Source organism: Acanthopagrus latus, chromosome 9 (genome assembly GCF_904848185.1).
Source record: "Acanthopagrus latus isolate v.2019 chromosome 9, fAcaLat1.1, whole genome shotgun sequence".
NCBI classification, from domain to species: Eukaryota; Metazoa; Chordata; class Actinopteri; order Spariformes; family Sparidae; genus Acanthopagrus; species Acanthopagrus latus.
The window spans coordinates 29,080,477-29,100,523 of record NC_051047.1 but is presented as its reverse complement, the minus strand read 5'-3'; the positions used below and the strand labels follow the sequence as shown (position 1 = coordinate 29,100,523).

At 42.6% G+C, this 20,047-nt stretch overlaps 1 protein-coding gene across 1 annotated transcript; it reads right to left on the bottom strand.

Moving 5' to 3' along the window:
- Positions 1–10,255: 10,255 nt before the first annotated feature.
- LOC119026356 (macrophage receptor MARCO-like) lies at positions 10,256–19,531 on the bottom strand. The gene is made up of 13 exons (XM_037110669.1): positions 19,312–19,531; positions 16,673–16,771; positions 16,412–16,578; positions 16,064–16,181; positions 15,298–15,360; positions 14,110–14,190; positions 12,574–12,660; positions 12,307–12,351; positions 12,127–12,207; positions 11,821–11,856; positions 11,417–11,455; positions 11,066–11,230; positions 10,256–10,634 (listed from the first exon to the last, which is right to left on the bottom strand). The coding sequence occupies exons 1-13, from the start codon at positions 19,409–19,411 to the stop codon at positions 10,504–10,506; spliced, it is 1,212 nt and encodes a 403-aa protein (XP_036966564.1). The 5' UTR covers positions 19,412–19,531; the 3' UTR covers positions 10,256–10,503.
- Positions 19,532–20,047: the final 516 nt, after the last annotated feature.

Here is a 20,047-nt window from a genome sequence, read left to right as displayed (position 1 = left end):
GTTTTTCTGGTACTGATTAGTGAGTCACTGATATCAGAGGAGGTGACTCACAGTGTGCCTCGGCCTCTACAAACACTGAGGTTTCATTGTGACGATCCTGCAGCTCTCAGACTGTACGGCTGCAGAGTAAATAAGAATCCTGATTTAGCCTCCTATAAAGGAGACATTTCCACCGTGAGCTCCTTCTACAATAGCTCCTCCTTTATCCTCTTCACCTCCCGATGGATGTCACATATGTAGGCAGAGGGAGACATTGCGGCTGAGTTATGTCTCCGTTTCCCGCTTCCTTCAGGTTGATTTAAACCTCCGGTCCTGTGAATCAGCCATAATGCACGGCCACTGTTTCTCAGATGTGTCACATCTCTATTCATGGCAGCGATCTGTAATGAGACCGAGCAGAGACCTGGGAATCTATCACGCGGTATGGCTGCCCTGAGGGGAGGAGGTTGGAGTGGACGGAGGACAGCGAGCCGCTCGTATCAGGAGCTCACCATCCGTCTCCAGGAGTGGGTGGCTCCCGGCGAGCCGCTGCCACACGCTGACGCCGGCTAATCACCATGCTAAACGGCTGCTATCAGGTGCTGTCACCGCCTGACACAGAACTTTAATGTCAGCACAGACAAACCTCCTCCATCCACTCAACATTTAGACAGACCGTCGGATTCTGCAGGACGGAGCTGATGGATTCTGACACAGACGAGTGAAACAGTCAGAGAACGTTATGTTCTTTTCAGAGTGACGCATTCGAGATCTGTGTGCTGGAGCTGTATCAGTTGATCTGTCCGGTGTGTCGGAGAGCTTCTGAGAGGTTCTGAGAGCGTTTCAGGGTGTCATTCATACTGGGAATGAACTTCTGTTTCATTTTATTTCTTTACATCTCCAGCAACAGTTTGTTGGAGACATGTTGTCCTCCCTGTGGTCCCTTTTACTATCACTCTGTGTTTTTGTCTTTGTGTTAATAAATAAAACAGGATTTGTCCAGTTACAGTGAACAAAACTAGAAGATAAAATTACCAACACTGTGATTATCTATAATAAGCCCCGCCCCTTCCTGTTTCCATCATGGGACCTTATCTGATCAAACCTTTGTCTGGTCATGAAGAGGGACCAATAAAGTATTGATCCGGTCTGAACTGTGTCATGAATCTCACACATGGTGTTTGACAGTTTGTTGTCATTAAAGTCAAACTTCATGTAGTTTAGTGTTAAAGCTCAGTGAACTACATCGTCTCATCAGCACGGAACCAGAACCAACATGGAGCCAACTGGGTCAGAAAAGGTCATAAACAAGATGAACATCACAATGCTTCATACACAAAGGAACAGAAAAAAATGGCAGAGCACAACTTCTTGTGACTATTAGTCCACTTCACCTTCAGTGCAGCTATTTGCCATCAGCGACAGAGAGCAAGAAAAGTCCAACATTTCCCTGCCACAGAAGCATCCTGTGAGTCAGACCACCACTTTAATCCAAATTCAGATGGATTGTCAGGTGAACTATCTCAACATCTAGAGGATGAATTCTCTGAAGATATTGTTCAGATGTCCATGTTTGACCCCACAGGGATTTTCGACTGACTACTGTAAAGATATACCGCATTCAATTTGGAGTCACATCATGAAGCCACATTTTTAATTTGTCCTTTTACCTGATAAATCAACAACATTCTCTAATTCTCTCTAGTCTATATTTTAAAGAAAATCTCTTTGTCCAGTGTGACTTTCACTTTTATGAGAGATCAGTGGGAACAATGAAGTCTTCTAACGTCCGACAACTGAACAGGAAGTTTGAGTGTTTAAACTTAAATGTCTGAGTCGAGTACATTTGGAGGCTCACCGGCCCACAGAGGGAAAACACTTATGGATAATGACACCACTTGTTCCTCCCCCCTCCCTCCCCCCCTCGGCTCAGCACCACCCGAGTGCTGTTTGGTTGCCCTTTAACACCGTCATTGACATGCATTGTATACAAATGAGAGCGTGCCCCTCCCGCAGGGCCACACTCAAAGGTTAGCAGCTGCACACCGCATGGCAGATGAGGGCTTCTAATGAGCAACACACACCATGTGATTAGTGGGCTGAGTCTGGTCTGAGAGCAGAGACGGCAGCAGTCGCAGGTCAGGAGAGTTTGGGATAAAATTGGACGCTTGTTAGAGTTCTTCTAATTGGACGGAAAATATGAGTGCTGACATGGCGATTTTTTAATGGACACCAGTCCTGGAAATGAATGTAAAATGATCCTGAACGTCTCAGTGTCGCCCAGAATAAACTCAGAGCTCAGACCTGAGTTAGTTAGTGTGTCTGTCAGTGATCCATAAGAGTTCCAACACAGTGAAGGATTCATTTAATGTAAAAATCTGCTGTGAGCTGGAAAAAAACACAATGGGTCACGCTCAAAAACAAGTGCTGAGGTGGAAACACAAGAGAGAATTGCATTAATTACATAAATGAACTTTAAACCCAATCAAATTATATATTCACACATTTTAAACCTCATTGGTTACAAGATGTGTCAATCATTCTGAAGCTGGCGTGTAAGTGGCTCAGGAGAGAGGGGAGGTTCTCCTGTCTATGATGTCACTTGTTAGCTGTTGCAGGCCACAGGGCAGGCATAGAACTGATCAAATGAGCTGTCAATCAAAAGGTCAGAGGTCGGCAGCCATGTTAGAGAACTTGAGTTACTAGTTAATTTTTGGATCACATGTCGTACCAGAGCTGAAATTTTAATTCATTATCAGCAATGAAATAAAAACAATTACACTGATTCTGATCTTCAGAACAATGCTGAAAGTCAGATCCAACAATCAGTCGACCCAGAGTACATGTTGTTACATTTAAAGGGCAAGTTCACACCAAAAGTAAACCTCAGTCCTCCTCTCCTCCTCCTGAGGATATAAAGTCCTCCTCTCCTCCTCCTGATGATATAAAGTCCTCCTCTCCTCCTCCTGATGATATAAAGTCCTCCTCTCCTCCTCCGGAGGATATAAAGTCCTCCTCTCCTCCTCCGGAGGATATAAAGTCCTCCTCTCCTCCTCCTGAGGATATAAAGTCCTCCTCTCCTCCTCCTGAGGATATAAAGTCCTCCTCTCCTCCTCCTGATGATATAAAGTCCTCCTCTCCTCCTCCTGATGATATAAAGTCCTCCTCTCCTCCTCCGGAGGATATAAAGTCCTCCTCTCCTCCTCCGGAGGATATAAAGTCCTCCTCTCCTCCTCCTGATGATATAAAGTCCTCCTCTCCTCCTCCTGAGGATATAAAGTCCTCCTCTCCTCCTCCTGATGATATAAAGTCCTCCTCTCCTCCTCCTGATGATATAAAGTCCTCCTCTCCTCCTCCTGAGGATATAAAGTCCTCCTCTCCTCCTCCTGATGACATAAAGTCCTCCTCTCCTTGTTGAAAGTGTTCATTACATCTTTCCGAATCAATTGATTTGTAATCTGAATGTGACGTTATTATATGAAACTTTTTTAATGCATCCATGTCTCCAGAAATGTTGAAATACCAACATTTGATTCTGCTGATTGAGTCCAACAGACTCAGTTAGAGCTGATACACTCGGTACATGTGTGATGACGATGATGAAATCATTAATGAGTGACAATAAGACATCCAACACCTTAGAGGTTGTCTGAGGGCAGAGAGGAAGAAGAAGAGAAGAGTCTCACACACACACACTCCTACAGTACATATTTAATATAACACACCACCGTCCGTGTCACCATTACATAACAGTCAATTAACACCATTACGTTTCCCTCTAAATGAAGTCTCTGTGGGTGACAGAGCTGCCAGCAGTGACCATCCTATGTCACATAAATTAACCCCTCGGGGGAACGAGAGCAGGATTTCATCACGGCTGCTTTTAAGACATCCAGTGTTTTTATCTGCAGCCACACAGCGCCGACGCCTCACGGTCAAAGTCAATTAGTGTAATGAAGCTTCACGTTATTATTGTGAGGGAATCTAAAAGAAAAACACAAAGATGTCACACTGAGCTCATGTTGACGTCCGTCACCGAGCGGCAGAAAACATGGAAAACATGCACGTCATGTTGGAGGACAGTGTTTATTAAAACTTATGTGTGTGTGTTCTGTTTTGATGAAACCACACGGCTAAAGGAATGAATGAGGCTAATGTAGGCTAACGTCAACTGTGTTAATGTTAGCTTCACTTCGTTAGCACGTCACTGAGACACAGAGGACGAGACAGTTACGTCCATTTTCCACATGGAGTTCTACAGATAACGATCAGTAACGATGATGCCGAAATATAGTAAAATCTTCATGTCTCTGACATATTCTACAGATTATTACATCTCACAAGACAGCACATGTGACCGTTAAACCTGGAGAGAAACGCTGGTATGATGTGGATATGAACTGTGTGTGTGATGCAGTAAAAGAGGCGAGTCTGTAGATGACGCAGCGTTGTGCAGGACAGGTGAACTTTCTGGCTGGACAAATTAAATTGTTGTCACATATCGTCCTCGTGTTTGAGTGAGATACTTGAAGAAAGTCAGCGTTGACTATGATTAAAGAGTGAAAACATGTTGACTACATGTAGGACTACTGGCCTGATGTCAGTTTGGAGACAATCAACTTTTACTTCACGATGATACGATGAAGCAGAAAACTGTCTATTACCAGTTTGAATCCGTCTCCTCTAAACTAACTCGTCTCCTGAGTCAAACACTCAGCTGCTGATGTGACTTGAATCTCAGTGTGAGCGTGTCATTAGGATTCAGACACTGTTTGCATTTTTAAAACACTTGTGTGAATAAATTAAGTGAAGAGGATCTGTCAACACTGTCCTTGTTGGAACGAACCCGCAGAAACCACCAGAACACCTCATCACACGTGTGTCCGCCACTGTGGTCGTGACGTCTGGAAAGATGATGACGTTTCCTTTACTTCTGTTGAAAGAGAAAGAGAGAGAGGCAGGGAAAGTGTGTATTCTCTTAATCTCTGTGACATAAACCTGTTGTGGATCTGATCTGGCTGTCTACAGGTCGTTTTCAGGTCTATTAAAGAACAGGTGGGACTCTGAATCTGTAGAAGTCACACCGCTGCAGCCTCGTCTTCAGATTCGACCAGGTACACATCAGCATTTGTTGTGCTGCCACGATCGCACCGTGAACAGGAACTCAAGCTTTTAATAACTTTTCATCACAATTTAATGATTGCCTTATTATGACTCATCCATGAGAATAAAGGCTTTTTTAATGTTTCCTTCCTTGTTTCTGCCTGGATTACCTTTGGAATCACCTGGAATCACACCTTACCTGACAGTTGTTGCCTACATTGTGTTAAACAGAACCACCAGTCATCTTCTGTCTTCATCAGTAACACCTGTTCAGGACCTGAAGCAGTCATACAGAACAGGTGTCATCGTCTTCCTCCTGAGGGGAGAAATCCCATCAGTGTCTCCTCTTTTACAGAAGAGGTGACCAGCAAAGGAGGACGTCTACCCTTGATACTCCACCAGTCGCTCCTTTGGCATGCACGGCATGGCGGGTACTGTCAGCGTTTGATGGGTCTTGGCTAAGCCCGTCGCCATGCGCGGGCCTGACCCTGTCGTCCAGTGGCGGGCCCTCAGCTGGAGATGGAGGATGATAGATGATTTGTCATTGGGCCGATGCTGTGGCGCGGCAGGACCATCCAGCTGGCCTCACTCCCACGGACACCACTTTGTCACAGACGCACCGCTCAGCCGTTAGCTGTTTGACAGCCTTTTGTCCTGAAAGGTGGGAAAAATGCTTTTCTTCTTCTCCTGTCTGCTCTGAAGCCAGTGAGTGATATTCAAGAGAAGAAGACGAAAATGAAAGGACATCTGCAGCTTGCAGCCTGAGGAGAACCTCGTGGAGAGCTGGTTTAATTACAGAGACTACTCAGCGGTGAAAAGAAACAAAATATGCACAACACAGTCCGACGGGCATGAAAGGAGCTGAAAACAGCTCCTCCAGAACGAGAGAACAAGGGGAAGGAAGCTGCAGGGTAATAAAGGATCACGCCAAACTGAGTGATGATGAGGCCGCTTCAGGCAACAGCCAGGGACAAAATAATTATGATAGTGAATAAACAAAGCCAAGTGCTGTCACCGACGGTTACTTACAGCTGCAGCAGTGATCCTTCAGCTGTCTCTCACACTGATTCAGTCAGAGCAGGAAACCAGAAAGAAGTAAAAAACAAATGTGTGAGGAAAGGCTGTGGAGGAAGCCATTTTGTGTCTAACTGTACATGGTTAACTGTCCAACAAGAAAAGGAAGTTGGGTCTCATTTAACATTTACAGTATAACACAGATCCAACTGTACTCACCACTGAAGGTGAAGCGAGGCAGCAGGGCCCTCAGGGAGCAACAACCTGTAATCAGATGCTTAAAGGGGCAAATTAAATGTGCTGTTCATCTTAATGCAGCTCAGGTTCACAGAATACAGATCACAGGAGCTGCATCTGAGCTGAGGTATAAAGAAATGGGCCAAATATGAAGGTAACTCAGAAACTCAACCTCTGAGAGCAACAGATGTCAGTGTGAGGACAGGGGACACACTACAGAGGTGATTTACACTACAGAGGTGATTTACAGAGGGTCTGACTAGGACTGTGTCTCTGGAGACAAGAAGACACGGCAGACGAGGACAGAGGGAGAGAGAGACGGACATCATCACATGTTTTGGTGAACTGACGATGAGTTAACACAGATATTTAACTCATTTCAGTTCAGTCAGAGACGGAAACTTGAACTCAGACTGTGGACGGTTTTATTTTTCTGTTTAGGAGGAAAATAGGTGTCAGAACATTTCCTTTCTTGACATTTACTGAGTTTTTTTGGTTGACTTATTAGACTCAGTAGTGAACTGGCTGCTTTTACATCTCCAGCTGAAACTACAGGCTGTCAGACGATCACCTTTAGCTTGTAGCTGGTTAGCATGCTAACTTCAACAGACGTCTCTGCAACACAGAACAGAGACGTCTCATCAACAGAACATCCACACTGTTGTTTCTTCACAGTTTGTCTTTTAGATAATTTCTTTAGCTGTATCTGTTCGATAACTCAAACATCCCCTGCAAAGTGATTTCAAAGTGAATGAGTCATCGCTTCCTTCGACCTTGTAAGCGCCTCATTGGTTGCCGCTGCTCTAACTAATTTACATATTGTGACCTGATCACAACATAGATAAACTCAAGACAACAAGGACGCTAGTTTTAATACTAGGTGCAATTTCAAAATCAGATGTCATAATCTAGGTAGTTATTTCTGAGATGATAACAACATATACAAAGAAGGTATATATATATATATATATATATATATATATATATATATATATATATATATATATATATATATATCCCTCAAAACTTAAGTCAGACAGAGACAAATAATAAGACTTGCAACATTGATTATTATTACCATATACGTATGTTTTCTGATTGGTGCATCTATTCCAGGTTCAGACATTTGCCCCGTGTTGTAAACCTGTTGAATTGTGTGTTTTGACATTTAAAACTTTGCCAGTTCATGAGGGACAAAACATTAAGACAAAAACAGAAGTCAGCCCTCCGTCCATCATTCCTCGACATAATTCAACACAGCACAGATTGGAGAGAGAGGAAGCGACACAGAGGAAGTCTCCGTGGTGACTCAGAGGACCTGGTAATGTGCAGTAAAGGCTCATGAATATCTTCCTAAACGTCTCGGCTGCTCAGAGAGTCTGCTGCAGTACTGAGGTGGTTCACACAGGTGAGGAGGACAGCGAGGGCACCCTCATTACCCATTACCCAGTCTGTCACCCGCTCCTCCTCCTCCCGACCCCCTCCTCGCTCCTATCATTTATTTATCCACGTCAGCCCTCAATTACAGACAGTGGTCTGGGGGCCAGGGAGCAGGCCTGGGTGACCTGGGGTTGGTCTGGCTAATGAACAACGGAGTGAGACCCCCCTCATGTTTATTTCCAGCGCTCACCCAGAGCGGAGGCCCCGGGAGGACCGGAGGGACGAGGCTGCTGAATTATAATCAGCACTTTGTAGTTTTAATTCGCCTCGCATGCTCCCATTCTCGGATGGAGAGACGAGGGGAAGAAAGAGAGGCGTGTCCCTAAGAGGGCGACATGATGGCGGCGTGACTCAGGCTGCCCCCCCCCCGAGGGGAAACGCAGGCAGATGGATTGGCTGTGAATCAACTCCCCCCTCGCTCGGGAAGTTCCAGTTGTGCCATAATGACGCCTCGCTTTCTCAGGGTGGTAGATCCATTTACAGCAGAGCGTCCTGGAATTAAATGTCTCCTTCTGCATTTCAATTTATTCTTGCTCATCAGTCAGCTCAACTGCTGATGATTAAAACCGGCGTTTCATTTTTTATTGAAGAAATTTTCTCATTAATCTTTGAACTCATCTGCCTCCTCCAGCAGCCAGATGGAAGTGCAACAACTCGGACAGGAAGTGCCTTTAAAGAATGCCACGATAGATCTGATTTAATCAGCTAATTACAGCTGACATTAGTATGAAATGTGTGATAAAGAGGTGATACATCAGCATGTGAAATACAGTCACAGTGATAATATCTGTTTCTACCAGAGCTTTGAAAGGAGAATAAAACCCTGGCATTTTACTTTTCTGCAAACCATGGATACATTCATATGTACTCAGTGTATCATGTCATATTACATGTTCACAGTTCATGTATATGAGCTGATGGTTGCAGTGTTTGAGCTCTGCAAGATGGCTGCCAATCCAGAGACCACTGAACAAGATGGAATCTCAACATTTGTATGCATGAAAGCACCGGGACCGCATCATTAGTGGCAACAGAACAAGGTGACCCAAAACAAGATCATTTCATGACTGTAACCAAGGTTTGCAAGGAAGCTGTGAAGCCAGAGACCGCTGTTCATTTATGAGAAAGCACTGGATATTTTTTATTGAAATATCATAATATTTTCCAGCCACGTTTCTGGAGACAAAAACATCTTTGTTGTGAGAGAAGGCTGTCGAGCGAGAGACCACTGCTCAACATTTGTAAGTGTGAAACCACTGAATGACAAGATGGCAGGACATTTTTCAGCCATATTTGTGGTGACAGAACCAGGTGGGCTGAACACGATCTTTTCCTGACCCGGTCCAAGTGGTTTTTGGCAAGAAGACTGTCAAGCAAGAGTCCACTGTTGGAGATGGATTTTGTGTGAAACCACTGGTTAGTTTCAATGAGACCTGGCTGCTTTTGTGGCAACAGAACTAGGTAAGCAAAATGTAATCTTTCTCTAACCCTTACCAAGTGACTTTTGGCAAGAAAGATGTCAAAACCAGAGACCACCATTCAAGATGGTGTTGTAACATCTAGAAGCATGAAACCACTGGATAGCTTTAAAGAGACTGAGATCGGTACAATCTCCAGCCATCATGACATTTTCGTATCTATGGTGACAGAACCAGGTAAACCAACCCTAACCAAATGTTTTTTGGCGAGAAAGCTGTCAAGCCAGAGACCACTGTTCAAAATGAATTTTTAACATTTTTAAGCAAGAAACCAATGGAAGAAGGAAAGATGGAAGACCACCAGCCAGCCAGAAATTTATATTTGTCAGCGTGACACCACTGAATATTTTTATCTAGATGTCAGGAATCATTTTGGTTGTGTTTATGGTGACAGAATCAGATATTTTGGGTCAGAACAGGATTGTTTTCTAACCATAACCAAGTAGTTTTTGCAGCTGAACCAATCAGGAGCATCAGCACAGCGTCGTCTCAACACATCACTGAAAACTGAACCTGAAGAAACGTAGTTTCAACATATCTGTGGTTTGATGTCTGACATTCAGATAATATCACCGCAGGCTGCAGCTGAAATGCTGGACGTCCCGCTCTGTGTCTCCCTCTCTCTAACGGTGGCACAGAACATCAAACCTTCACAATGACTCTGACTTAATCCCCATGTAAGCGTTCAGTCACTGTGATCCCATCTGATGTGAGCTCGACATGTGTATCTACAGTTTGTTCCCTGAGGCATCAGGGAAAAAGTGCCTGAGCCAGCTGTGTCAGAAATCATCCCTCATCACGACTCCTGTCCTTGAACGTGACCTCTTCATCTTCGCTGACCTCTGCAGAGTCTTCTGTGGTGACACTGCAGTGGACTGAAGGTGACAGTGAACGTGACGCTGACGAGCAGCAGGGGAGGATTGATGAGGACGGAGAGATGGACAATGATTGTAGGCTGACAGCTTCATATTACTGACTAACAGAGTAGAGCAGTGATGTCGGAGGAGTTTGATTCCACAAAGTTTTATTTGCAGGATATTTTGTCTACATTCATTGAAGCTAATGTGTTTGGTTACAAAGTGAAACTGGGCTGAATGCATTTAAAATGCTGTGTTTTATGAATATGTAATAAGAACCAGCTGTGAACATCATTAGCAGCAGTGCAGCTCTGTGACTTATTTCCCCCGTGAGACTGAGCCTGCCAGTCAACCCATCAAAAGCTCAGACACTGTTCTTCTTCGTTGGTGCCATTCTAGACACACTGCACCGCGACGTCCTCACCATGTCCACAGTTGTGGGTACCGACTCCAGAATGTGGGCAGTCGAAGATGCTCGACTCTGTTCCTGTGCATCGCAGCTCATCCAGCCAGATCTGACCGGACCCTGCAGAAGAACAGCAGTGTTAAGAGACAGACTGGGTCATTCAACACCAACTCATCCAAAATCCAGAACCTCTCCCAGTTCACGTCAGGGACTGTCTTGAAATACATACAAACCTCTATCAAATTCATGGGACCTGCAGGAACCTGTAGCTCTACGCCAAATACTTTTTAATGACATTTTTTGAAGTTTTGCCCTCAGAGCTAAATGTAAATATTTTTTACAGTTACATTTTCGTGTGTGGTCAGTTGGAAACTCTGCTCTTATAGCATGCATGAAACATTCCAGCAAAAAGGAAAACACCAACATTTTTGGAAATAAAATTACTTGCTTCAATCTCCAGAAGGTCATTTATTAAATATTTCTGTCTAAAACTAATCAGCTCAGCAGCTGAACATGAACATAAAGAGCTTTAGCGGCAGCAGACTTCTTACCTGCTTCGGCGGGAAAGACAGAAGAAGCTCTGGTGTAGCCCAGCATCCGACAGATCACCGTCCCATCAGTGGTGTCGAAGCTGTCGTCACACACGGTGCCCCAGACGCCGTTGTTCTTCACCTCCACTCGACCTCGCCGTCCACTCGGCACCAGACGTACGATCACTGTGGGGATAAAAGAGCAGCTACGAAACAAGTACAGGAACCAGTTCATTCAGCTGCAGCTCCCCTAAGACTCCCCGACATGGACACTGCTTTGAATGATTCAGAAACAGCTCCGATGTCTCTCTACACGAGCCTCCAGGTTGAAGCTTCCTTCTCTTTGACCACATCAGTCCTGTGCAGACTTACTGTCTTGGTCTCCCTTGGCTCCTTTGGGTCCTTGAGGTCCTGGAGGAAATGTAGAGAGAAAACATTTAAAATTCATCTTCAAACCAAACTGACACTGACGGAATGATTCTGCAGATACTGTTTGTTACCCACACATGTTTTAATGTTGCAGTTTTATCAATTGGTGAAACATTAAACTGATTTTCTTGTTAAATAAACTCATCTGTCGTTCTTTCTGCCTCAAACACACACAGAGTGAAACACAGAGCTGCTGTCCATCACAAAACATACAATTTAGAGAGTTCACGTTTCATTTCAGATGTTCTTTGAGGTTTTCTGTAACTTAAAATGCTTTGAATGGTTCATCACATGTGGAAGAAACCAGATTCTAAATCAAGTTTCCAGTAACTTGAACACACACTCACCTTGAGCTCCTTTGGCACCAGGAGGTCCCGCGACACCTGGTGACAAGAAAATGAGATCTGATGAAACACACTGAGTGGAAACCAGAATAATGTCAGTATAATTCAATTTCAGTGTATTTAAGTGACTTATAAACAGTCCACTTCAATGTTTGTTCTTTCAAGCTGTACTTGAGTGCACCCATGAATATAGTGGGTGCACTTGATAAATAAAGTTGTGGCTGGATTCACATATGAGGTTGGAAACTTATTCCTGGCATGTAAATGTCATGATATTTAGTAAACAGATAATAACAGTGTGCAGCTGACCTGGAGGTCCCTGTGGACCGATGCTCCCTGGGTCTCCTTTTTGTCCATCGGATCCAGGAGCTCCAGGAACCCCAGCAGATCCTGGTGGTGAACAACAAATCAACAGAAATTAATTTAGTCCCTCACACATGACTAATGAGTACATGTTCACACACACAGCATGACAGATTCTTTAGGCACCTTTTTCTCCAGCGCTCCCCCTGTCACCTTTGTCTCCACGAGAACCTGAAAGGACAAGATTCAGAAGTCAGACATGAAACCTGGCTGCTGTTCCATCGCAGATAATTTGATCTCTGAAACAGCATTTAGATGATAAAAGTCCTGAAACACTAGAAGTTTTATCAACGTGTTAGTAGCTCTGTAGGAGATCCAAACCATCTACTAGTTATTGTAAGAAATGAAAGAACAATTTCAGGGTGTTTTGACTTTCGGGCTATGAACTGTTACCTTCAGCTCCAGTGTCTCCTTTCTCTCCCTTTGCACCTGGTCCCTGATCTCCTGGGGTTCCTTGGGGCCCAGGTGGACCGCTAGGACCTGTATTCACACAAATACATAATCAGAGTGATGATTTTGTTAATTTTTTTAGGCTCACCGTAATTTATTTTAATAAATGCAAGATGTGCAGATCGTCCTCATGCACCGGGTGGAACATCAGTGTGTCAGCAGATTTACTGAAGATGACCAGAAGTTAAACAAGGAACAGAAACTGTTTCTTCACATCAATCTGCTGAAAAACGTTTCCACACATGAATGGGGTCAGCATGATATGAAACCAGTGACGGTCATATTCTGTTTACAGTGGGTCAGTTTGTGCGTCACAGAGAATGAAGAACACATTTGTAGGATTCTCCACTTCAGAGACGCCTTGTTATTTTTTCTCATCTCCTTATCATTTGTGGTCATTTGAAAACTGCTTATGTCGACAAGAGGTCGTTAACAAGCTGCTGAACTGATGATAAAATCAATATGTTTTCTATAATCATGACATCCTCTGACATAAAATCAACAACATGACTGTACAGGTTAATCCTCTGATCCCCACAACACTCTGGTGAACTGGAAGACATGTTTTCATTAAAAATGACCAAAATGACATAATTTGTCATCCAGAAAAAGGAGAAATAATTGTTGGACTGTCACATTTTCAACAGTCCTCGAATGACTCAAGTGTGAACGTTGTGCCTCTCACAAATCTGAGCTTAAAATAGTGATGATTCACTTGAATCTTTATGTCTCAGCAAAAACAAACTGTTCACGTGAACCAGATCCTGAAATTAATTTAATATCTGATAAAGGTAGAATCAGTTTGATTATTCTGTTTTAGTCGACTCTGATATTGTGATTCAAGCCTCAAGCATGTGACCTAAATTAGATACTTGCAAACGCTTTAAATCAAAATCTAATGTAACATTGTTCAGCAGTTGAAGGCAGTTTAAAATATAAAGTTTGATACTGGATTAGTCTTTATCGAATTTAAGGGGACTGCTGGACCTTGGCAGAGGTATGCGCTCTACCGAGTGCTGTTCTAGTTTCTTCTGAATATAAAAGGTAGAAGAAGTCAAAATTGACTTTTGTGCAGTCTAACACAGTTGATATGCTCTAAATCAAAGACTTCTTTGATAATTCAGTAAAAAACTTAAATACAGAATGGAATCTATAAAAACACACTTTCACCCAAATAACATCAATATTGAAAAGTTCAGTGGAACTTAAAGAATTTTGTGTTTTTTCCAGAATCTGTTTATTATCTGTGCATTAGTTTAACTACTTTTAGTTTATGGTTATTTTTCCTGACCAACATGTTTGTCACACACGTTCATTCAAGGACTGTCAGATTTGTGAAAATCCAACCGACATTTCAAATTCTACAGTTTCTGGCTACAGTAAATGTTTCATTTTGAAGATTTTTGTACGAAAACATGCTTCCAATTCACAAAGACAAGAACATTTTTACACTAATAATCATAATGAAACTCATCTGACCAGCAGCTCCTGGTGTTCCTTGTTCTCCTTTGAGTCCTTGTTCCCCCTTTGGTCCTTGAGGTCCAACGACACCACTGTCACCTGGAAAGAAAAGTACAGGTACATTACCACTGATCACTTAATGATGATTCATCACTAATTAATGTAAAAAAATCGAAGTACCTTGAAAGTAAAGTACCTTGAATTAAGTACAGTACTTGAGTAAATGTAAACTGATGACTAATTAATATGTTTCAGTCACATTTGAGTCCCGCTGAACAGAATCAACCAACATGTAAAATTCTGACTTTAACTTAACAAGACTCTCTACTTCCTGTTGTTCTGACAGCAGAAGACAAAGGTCCTCCTGGTCTGACCTGTTTGTGAAGGGTCAGTACAGTCCAGAACAGTTCTTCCTTTGGAAATACACTCAGCAAATTTAATGCAAGAAGGTGCAAAATAAATCTGCTGATTAGATTTTGTACCAGATTTTGACCTGACAGCGAGTGTCGACAAACTTAAAACTTAACTATATGGTCAACATTTACTGAAATCACCTCGTACAAACATCAGAGGACATGACCTCAGTGTTAGAAACTGTTTGGAAGCGACAATGTTACACAAACAGATCTATTGTTTGTTCCTTTGTAAAGTCAAAGAGAGCCACACCCAAAGGCTGCTTAAGATCATTAACACCGACTGTAAGATCCATTCAGGTCTCGTGGTTCTGTTCTCAGGTCGTGTTCTGGGGTCGACCTGTAGAACAGATCTGCCTCAGACTCTAATGTGTCGGCTTCAGTGAAAGTCCAACTCTGATAGCGATCTCATAGAGGAAATGTCAGTGCTCTGACTAAGTTGCAAGGCTCTGTGAAATAATGTCTGCAGCTCATCCATCAGCCGGTTTTCATCATGCGGCCGTTTGACAACAGATGACAGGTCATCATCACCGGACCTGCAGCTGAAAGCTAATGCCTCCTGCTGCACACATGCACCTCTGCTAAATCTGTCCTGATCAAATTAACTTTTTATATTCAGAAACTTTGATTCTGTTGATGTTTTCTAGCTCAGAGTCTCTGACACTGCCAGAGTAACAGATCTATTAACAAAAATGTCATAGTTAATAAGCTTTTGACAGAAATGTAGTTTTTCGTAGTTGAGGAAATCTTTGGTTGTTAAACATGACCATACTTCAGGTTCAGGTTGACTCACCTTTGGGGCCTTTCAGTCCTGGTGCTCCTGATGGTCCATCTCTACCTGGAGGACCAGGAAGTCCTGAAGACACACACACACACACACACACACACACACACACACACACACACACACACATATAAACCCTGCCCTCTGAATTCAGTCCAGGTTGTTTTCTTCTTTGCCCGATCCTTAACCTTAACCTTGTAACCACTGTTATCACCACCTGTTATAAGACAGTGGACAAACCACTTACAACATTTTGACAAGAAAAAATGTTCTAAAAAGTATTTTAAATCTTGTTTTGGGGCAAAGTCAATGAACTTGATTCTATATATGAACAGTTTCTATGTCTCAGTGATGTTTTGGTTCTCTTCACATTCATTAATTCTTTCCAGAACCTTGGTCTTGGTCTTGTTAGCCCAGAATAACATCCAAGATGGCTGCCAAGTGACCAGACTCGCTTTCAAAGGACTCTGATGATACCAAATTTTAACCAAACTTTTTAAAACCAAGACTCAACCTTTAAACATCACTCTGAAATGTTGAGAACCATGAAGGCCTGAAGCAGCAATGACTCTGGTAAAAAGAAACACACATACACATATACATGTCAATATTGCCAACAGGGGACTACATGTCTCCACCTTCTAAGAGGGGACCTCTGTTTCATTTTGAAAAAACAAAAATAGAATATAAAATATTCTTTTAAGGTCTTTAACCATAATGTTACACACACACACACACACACACACACACACACATACACGGGTGTGTATCCCACCTGCTGTGCGGCTGATGTTTGTCAGTTTGTCCTCCATGTTCTGGGTGCTGGTGTTGAGCAGCTTCAGGTCCGATCTCAGTCGGTCCAGCTGACCCTCCTCTCCACACATGCTCTTGACCTGTTGTCATGCCAACCAGCAGATACAAGAACATCACGTTAAAGCTGTGCTGTCAATCATGATTAGCTGTAGCGTGAGAGTACGTGACGTCTGTTGGTGTTAATGAAGGAAATGTTCATGCAGCCGATCACCAGACTTATTAAGATTCATCTTGTGGGGAGCATGAATATCTGTACTGAACTGTGTCTGTAAGAGTTAAACAAAGATAATGTTGAGTTAAATGTGAGGACCTGGCTCTGCAGTGTCCACAGGTGGCTCCTCAGGGTCTTGGTTTCCTGACTGTTGTTTCGGAGCAGAGTCTGGAGGACATTGTCATCATCTTCTCCACCCAGAGAAATGTCATTGGACGTCAGCCTCTGTGTTCGGGGGCCAGACACTGAAGACTGCAACGTGAAAACTGAGACAAAGAAGGAAAAAAAAACATGCTATCAGTAATTGAATTCACGACCCATCTCTTCAATATGTTACATCTAAAAATAAGATGCAGTTACCTTTATAAACGAGGAAGGCGTTGAGGGCGGTCTGCAGGATGAGGTAAATGACGATAACGTATAAACACCACGGTCTTCTGGGCCTCGCTGGCTTCAGATCTGAAACATGTAAAGCAGTAGGATGTGATCAGCCTCCGTCACTGAACATCCAGGAGGAGAAAAAGAAGTCATTTCAGGAGACGAAACCCGCCCAGTTCATCCAGCTGATACAAACGCTTTTATAAATTTGCAAAGCTCCGAGCGTAAATGTCAGCTGTCAATCAAAATAAAATAAAATAAAAACCTGGGAGGAAATGGACACGGTTTCTTTTTGTCTGCAGAAAAGTCAAGAAAGTGACACCAGAGCAAACTGACTGTGACCGAGAGGTGAACTACTGTCCTCTCTGAAGGGTTCAGAGGTGGATGAGAGGCAGCAGGCTGACAGGAAGGTGATGATGATTGTGATTGTTTTTACTTTAAGTGGTTTCATTTAATCTTAGAAGATTAAGTAGATTATATGACATGTTTCCTTATTTGGAGCTGTTGCAGCAGCCCAGTCTCACAGAGGCTGCAGTAGAAGTGATAACTGTAGTAGAAGCAGTCGTGTTGGTAACAGTAGTAGCATCATTAGCTTTAGCTGCTGTGTTGTTGCAGTAACAGCAGAAATAGTAACTGTGCAGCATTAGTAGGTGTTAGCAGCAGATTTGTGCAGGAAAGACATCAGCCAAGCAGGAAAACTGAAAATACTATTAATGAGTTGCAGACGTCAAGGAGAGATGAGCTACTTTGTACATTTGATCATTTTACTGCAAAATCAGATATAAATTTATATGAGTTCACTTCGATTGTTTTGTTTTTTCCTTTAATGCCATCAACTTAAAGGTGTTTCTTGTGAGAAGAGTCTCACACCCAGCTCATCAGATAAAGACTATTTTAGAAAAAACTGGGTTATTGTTATTTGATATATGTTTATTTTGTGAGACCTTTTATTGATTATGAAGCCTCATTTATGATCTCACCTATGCACAGCTGCGTTTTCTGTCTTCCTACTTGTTAAAAACTCTGTTGATAAGCTTAAAAATGTTGGTGCAGTGGCCTCAATCCAAGGAGAAATTTACAGCAGGACCCTCTCATTCTCTCAGGAAGCCTCTCGGACAGGACGGATGAAACTTTGCTGCCACCTGCTGGTCCTGACTGTCACTTCAGTAACTCTCATGTTCAACAGCTGCTGATGTTTCTTTATGGTGGACGTGAGAACATTTCATGTTTACATGCACACATTCTGTTTGCACTGCCTGTCCAGTACCAAACAGCTTTTAAAGTTATTTTTAAAAAAGTCTAATTTTGTTTTGTTTTTTGTTTTTTGTTAAATCTCATTAGTTCTCCTTGTGTTTCACAACCAAGGCATCTGCTGTTCTGCTCGCAGGTCAGTCGGTCAAATCATCATTTTCTAAGAAACACAACCAAACGGGTGGGGCGGCTGTAGCTCAGCGGGTAGAGCAGGTCGACTAGTGATCGAAAGGTCGCTAGTTCAAATCCCGGCTCAGGGCAAGGCTGAGCTGCATGTCGAAGTGTCTTTGAGCAAGATACTGAACCCCACATTGCTCATCAGTGAGCCCTGCGATGAGCTGGCGACTTGTCCAGGGAGTACCCTGCCCTCGCCCTGAGACAAGGCTGGGATTGGCTCCAGCAGCAACACCCCGTGACCCCATGGAAAGGGATAAGCGGTTACGGATAATGACATGACATGACAACCAAACGGAAGGAGGAAGGAACAACAGAAATTCTGCCAAAGTGCAGTGACTACAAACCGACTTCTTCTTTACTTCATCTCCTTATTTCTTCCTGTGTTTGCATCCAAACAGAAATGAAGTCATCAGAAATGTTTCTTATTTTGAAAGGTAAATGATCTTTAAATAAAAACGTCTTTGTGAATCATGATTCCTAACAACACAGATCCCATGAAGATGAAGGCTCAGTGTTACTTAACAAGTACTAAACATACACTTAATGTTTTTAACCACAAATATCCAGTTTCTGTTCCATAAGTTTGTCTTCAGTTACGTTTCTTGTGGCATCGAGGAAAACTTAAAAAGGGAAGAGGGAGACAGAAACAGTAAACTTAGAGTAGGAAAGAAATGAATTAAGAAATGGAATATGAGAAGCAGACAACATGTTTGATTCTGTTTGATTAAATTTAAATTCTTTCTTTTAATTATTTAATTTAATAAATCGCTCTCCTGTTATGTGTTCAACATGAAGCTGCACTTTCCAACAGGACGATCTCCGTGATATAAGTGATGTTAAATTGATGAAACTGCACAAACCTAATCCTGAAGATAACCATTAAATTATATTTTAAACATGTTATTTAAGTTTTATAGTATTGGTAACACAAATGTTGATTCAATTTTATTTTTCAACTTTTGTTGAATAAAACATCATGGTTCATCAAATCTTTTGTGTTTTATGGCTTGAAAACTGTTTCAAACTAAACAAAAGACATTTCTGAATTCTCTGTATATCCTGACTGTGATGTTTCCATCAAAAGCAACACTTATATATTAAATATTGTGTGACAGAAGCTACTAAACTTTTTCTCACCAATTTCTTAAAGGACACTCTTTTCTTTTACATTTTTGTTCCATCATTTTACTGACCGTCAGGCTGGAAGCTGTAGAGATCACTCCGGCTCAGTGACATGTCAAACAGCGGGTTGTTTTGGGTGAACGAGACATGATCGTTTAGTGTTGTCTCCATCGTCTCCAGAGTCCAGAGTCACCCTCACTTCCTGCTCCGGGGGCTCTTCTACCTTACTGAAAGTGATCTTGGAAAAAATGTGCAAATTCCCTCCAGATTGCACCAGAATCTCTTCGAAGCAAAAGAAGGAACTGCAGCTGATTTAAAGCTGAGGTGGACAAAATTCAGCCACAACACTCCCAACAAAAGCCACATGATGGAAGAAAGGGGAAGCTGGTGCTCTGACCCCAGATGTAAAAAAGGCCTCACAGAGCAGAAACACAGATTATTCTTATCATATTACATGCAAAGTGGAATGTGACTCATCATGTCTGCAGAAAAAAAACAGAGAAGATCGTTTTCTCACGTCTGTTACTGCCTTTACTTGTTCTCTTTTTACTGCTGGTAAAATTCATTCTTATTGTCCTTTCTCGTGTTTATTCTGTGATATCGTCTTCCTGAGTTCTCCTGCTTTTGCTTATTTGTCAGACTGTTTTAAAATATGCTTTACGAACAAAATATATTATTGTTATATTATCATAACAAGCTGCAGGAGAGGAGAAAGGGGCAGGTTGAGACACATCAGGTGATTTTAGGGCGGATGCAGAGGGGCTGTTCAGCCCAGTGGTTGCCAACCTTTTGGAGATGTGACCCCAC